We start from the raw sequence: 5039 nt of genomic DNA, 5'->3' as shown, positions 1-5039 counted from the left end.
CAGTCGCTGATAGATAGGTACTATAAAAAGATATCGGCTTGGGAATACAAGTGTTTATCCTTGGCAGGAAGAGTTGTATTAGCTCAAGCTGTATTAATGCAAATGGTTGTTTACTGGGCTCATATTTTTTTCCTCCCTGCAAGTATCATCCACAAAATGAACAAGATATCTGCAAAGTTTATTTGGGGTGGTAAATCAGATCAGCAAAAATATCACCTTACTAAGATGGAAAAGATCTCTATGCCCAAGAATTTGGGAGGCTAGGGTTTATTGGATTTGAGGATTTTTGGCAAAGCTCTCCTTTGCAAATCACTGTGGAGAGGAGTTTTCGGGGACGGTCCATGGAGCTCCACCATAAAAAAGAAATACATGAAAGGAAGAGGCATGGAATACTGGTTTAGGAAAGGTAGGATTGGAGCCAAATATGGCTCAACTATTTGGCTCAATTTCCGCAAGATTGAGAAATATTTTTTAAACAATTTGAAGTGGAGTTTGCAAACGGGCAGCAGAATTCTTATTGGCATAGATCCCATCATGGGTGGTCGGGAAAGCATATCCATTCTAGGGAAGCTTCTTATTTTTTTCCACAGAATTGGCATTTTTACTTGGGACAAGCTCATATCTGCGTGGCAAGGTCCAATCCCCCTCTGGAAGGAGTCCACTGATTTTGGCATGCCAGTGTCACTAGCTGATCTTTGGAATTCCGTAAAGGAATCGCTGAATAGTTGTGGTTTTCATTGTTCTCTGACAACTGACTATCTGACCTGGGCAGTTCCAAAAGCCTGTTTGCTGGCCCAAGTAAAAGATATTTACAAGGATTTGATCGGATTAAAGACTCCTCGCGCTGGCTCGCTTTTTCCTCCGCTCTTATGGAAGACAGGTTGCCCTCCAAAGTTTATTTTGTTCTCATGGTTGGTGTTCCATAACAAGAATTTGACATGGGAAAATTTGAGGAAAAGGAGTTGGCACGGACCGAGCAGATGTGCTATGTGCGAGTCTTATGAAGAATCTAATTTTCACATCTTTTTCAAATGTCAATCTTCGTTGCAAGTCTGGCAAGATCTGGCAAACCTATATGGTTTCCCTCTCATTGATTTTGATTCAATTCAGGAAGCTTATGATTGGTGGAATGGGCAAAGAGACTCATGGAGGCCCATGGTTATTATTGTAACTTGGTACGCTTGGATATGGAGAAACAACAAACTTTTCAAAGAATCAAAGATCCCCCTAAAGTCTATTGTGCAACAGATCATAGCAGCCATTGATGCTATGCCAATGAAGCACCCCAAAATGAAAAAAGGCAACAGTAAAGCGCAGGAGAGCATTAGCACAGGAACCCCATGTGCATTTTTTGATGGAGTTGAACAACAAAACGCTTGTGGATGCGGGGTTCACATTATAATGGACAAGGATCTTCAATACTTTATTGCTTGGAACGGAGGAAAGGGCACAAATAGTTTGGCTGAGGCGAGGGCTCTAGCAGGCCTTCTTGCTTTTTGTACTTTTTTTGATATTCAGGCTATTTCTATTTTTGGTGACTCCAAATCTGTGATTGATCATGTCTTAGGGACGAGCCTCATCAGAAGCCCTCACCTAGCAGGCTGGGTGGACCGAATCATGTTTTTTTGGGGTCTCATGAAAGACAAATCCATTCAACACATCTGCCATGCTCAAAATCAGCAAGCGGACTGCCTGTCAAAGGAGGGTCTGCTTCTTGTTGCAGGTTCATGGTCTTTGAAGGTAACAGATGGTGAGAATTCCTGCTTTATCCAGGAGTTCTCTATCCCTGGATCATAACTCCCCTATGCTGTTTTCTCAGGTTTTTTCTTTATCATTTTTTTTTTGCTGTTAATTATCTTTGGACAGGTAGAGGCATATGGCTATTCAGAAATCCCTGTGATCAAAGACTCAAATATGAATGGTTATGGCCTGTGATGCATATATCTATGATACTCATATAGGATATGGTTTATGGTATGTGATGCATATATCAATGATATTTGTATATGTCTGATGATTTTTGTTACTGCTCTGACGTTTTTCCTTCCCTCGCGGGGGAATCGTTTTCTTAGTTTTTGTTATCAGATTTGTGTAAAAGATCAAGATCTATCAGCTCTTATCAGTTGTCTTATGTACTATTTGGACCTTTATATTATCTCAATATGATACATTGAAGCTTTTTCGTTCTGAAAAACCTTCAATAGTGATTTTATAGTGGAAGTCTGTCGGGCTTAATTTGGTTAATTTGATTATGGTTTCTATGGGGTTTCATTTATATTGTTTTCCCATTATTTATATATCAAAAATGTGATATTTGATGACATCCAATAATTTTTTTCCAAGAACTAGAACAAGGACAAAGTCGCAATTCATGGTTAGGCTTTTGCGAAGGAGATTCAAATCAAACCCAGAGATCATGATCTGAAATCGAACAGGGCTTTTAGCAAAATATGGAGCATTAATAGGTACAAAATCGTCTAGAAAGAGAGGAATATGCAAAATGGGCCATTTGTTTTGGCCTAGGTGAACGTTTCACTTTCTGGCTGGATATCAAATTGAGGAATAAGGTCACGAGGAGGGCTTCGATATCAAATTGAGGAATAAGGTCACTAGGAGGGCTTATTTCCCGAGGAAAGAGGTACATGATCGTAGTTTCTTCGTGTCCAAATAAATAGGGGATTGGATAGTAATCTTCAACATAACATAACCATAATTTTATTGTAATATGATAAAAAGCCTCTAAATATAAGCATTATTTTTCTTCCTGGTTAAAAAGAAAATTTATATAGAAAAGGAAATATATTTTACCTAGATCTTAAGTGGCAAATAAAACGCGAAAATAAATATTTTCAGTTATATTCTTTTAAAAAAACATATACAATGGGAAAGAATCAGCAATGTGGACACTACTTATTTTTATCTTCATTTTTTTCTTGCTCTATTGCCAAGTCCTAGAATTGTGGCCTACAAGAACAAGAGTCAATACACCAACATTTATCTTTGAAAGGCGTTCTTTATCTAAATCTGAGCTTTCTGATCCATGGACACACTTTATACCCTGTGATTCATCCTCTATTTTGTTGTTCGAATAGGAGAAAATGAGGAAAGAAATTAAACATACATTCAGTTATAAAATTGACCAAGAAAAGCACATAACAGATTTGAAAATTGAATTCAAACACATGCATAAATACACAGGATTTACATGGTGAAACCTTGACAGGGTGTCAAGGAAACATCCACAGGGCAAGGGATTGGAATCTCTATTAATTCAACAATGATTCTCCATGATTACATTTCTCGAGCATTCACTAGTTTTATACAAGCCTTCTCCGTTACATAACTGCTATTTCGATATAAAACTAACTAGTTACATTTTTACCCAAATTTACATAATTCGTTGTCAAACTTCCAACAAACTCCACCTTGACAACAATTTTCCTAATCCCTTGCCCATGCCCATTCATCATCTTTTCTGCAAGCCAAGAGAAGCTAAACACCATCGCAGCTTCTCTACTGTAACTGGCTTTGTGAATATGTCTACACAATTCTCTTGCGTATGGACCTTTTGAAGAGCTACTTTTCCGCCATCGATCACATGTCTCAGAAAATGATACCTTACATCAATGTGCTTGGTTCTGCTGTGATAAGCAGGATTTGTAGCCAAGTGAATAGCACTTTGACTGTCACAAAGTACATTCACTTTCTCCTGCATCCTTCCAATCTCATCGAGCAGACCCTTTAACCAGATTGCTTCTTTACTGGCATCTGAAGCAGCTATATATTCAGCTTCGGTAGTGGACAACGCAACTGTTTCTTGAAGCTTTGCCATACAACTAATTGCTCCACCTGCAAGAGTAAAGACATAACCTGTAGTAGATCTTCTTTTGTCCAAATCACATGCATAGTCAGCATCTACATATCCGCAGACTGATCCTTCACTACCATTAAAGACGATGCAATGGTCACTTGTGCCTCTTAGATATCCACTGCTTGCCAATGTTCTTTACCTGGATTTGCCATGAACCTGCTGACAACTCCAACTGCATGTGAAATGTCAGGTTTTGTAGATACCATCGCATACATTAAGTTGCCTATAGCATTTGCATATGGTACATGAGACATATACTGCTTTTCTTCATCAGCTCTAGGACTCAAAACCGAAGAAAGCTTAAAATGGGAAGCTAGTGGAACATTAACAGGTTTCACATTGTTCATAGAGAACTTTTCAAGTACTTTCTCCACATACTTCTGCTGTGATAACCAAAGCTTACCATTTTTCCTGTCTTTGTGTATCTCCATGCCCAAGATATGTTTTGCTGCTCCAAGATCCTTCATATCAAACGTCCTAGAGAGCTGAGCCTTTAACCTGTTGATCTCTTCCATGCTTTTGCTTGCAATAAGCATATAGTCAACATACAAAGCTAAGATAATGAATAGGCCATTGAAACTTTTGAAGTATACAAAATGATCATACTCACTTCTTATAAAGTTCTGGCTCACCATGAAGGAATCAAACTTCTTGTACCATTGTCTGGGAGACTGCCTCAGACCATACAATGATTTCCTGAGCTTGCAAACTAATCTTCTGTTGCAACCTTGTACAAAACCTTCTGGCTATTCCATATATATCTCTTCATTCAAATCACCATGTAGAAAAGCTGTTTTAACATCTCACTATTCTAACTCAAGATTAAGTAACGCAGTTAGTGCCAACACAGTACGAATAGAAACAAGTTTTACAACTGGAGAAAAAATCTCATGAAAGTCTATACCTTCAACCTAAGAATACCCTTTTGCTACCAGTCTCGCCTTATACCTTTCGATACTTCCATCAACTTTCCGTTTCAGTTTGAAGACCCACTTGCATCCAACAACACTTCTCCCTTCAGGAAGCTCTACAAGATCCCAAGTATTGTTCTTGGCTAAGGAATCCATTTCTTCTTCCATAGCCGTTTTCCATTTTTCGCTATCTGTATCATCTACTGCTTCCTGATAACAAGAAGGTTCCCCACTTTTAGTAATCAAAGCAAAAGATG

At 38.5% G+C, this 5039-nt stretch overlaps 1 protein-coding gene across 1 annotated transcript; it reads left to right on the top strand.

The window, feature by feature from the left end:
- The first annotated feature begins 384 nt into the window (after positions 1 to 384).
- Positions 385 to 1935, top strand: LOC149261742 (uncharacterized). Its single transcript, XM_089370825.1, has 2 exons — positions 385 to 1740; positions 1867 to 1935. The coding sequence occupies exons 1-2, from the start codon at positions 385 to 387 to the stop codon at positions 1933 to 1935; spliced, it is 1425 nt and encodes a 474-aa protein (XP_089226951.1).
- Positions 1936 to 5039: the final 3104 nt, after the last annotated feature.

This window comes from Pinus tabuliformis, chromosome 6 (genome assembly GCF_031772625.1).
Source record: "Pinus tabuliformis cultivar Carrire ecotype Pingquan chromosome 6, CPIR1, whole genome shotgun sequence".
Lineage (NCBI taxonomy): Eukaryota > Viridiplantae > Streptophyta > Pinopsida > Pinales > Pinaceae > Pinus > Pinus tabuliformis.
This window is presented reverse-complemented; position numbering and strand designations above follow the sequence as displayed.

Excerpts from the sequence above, each read along its gene's own strand:
- LOC149261742 (XM_089370825.1), top strand. The coding sequence starts at position 385 with ATGGAATACTGGTTTAGGAAAGGTAGGATTGGAGCCAAATATGGCTCA. Across the intron at positions 1,741-1,866 it reads CAGGTTCATGGTCTTTGAAG|GTAGAGGCATATGGCTATTC; the intron begins GTAACAGATGGT and ends ATCTTTGGACAG.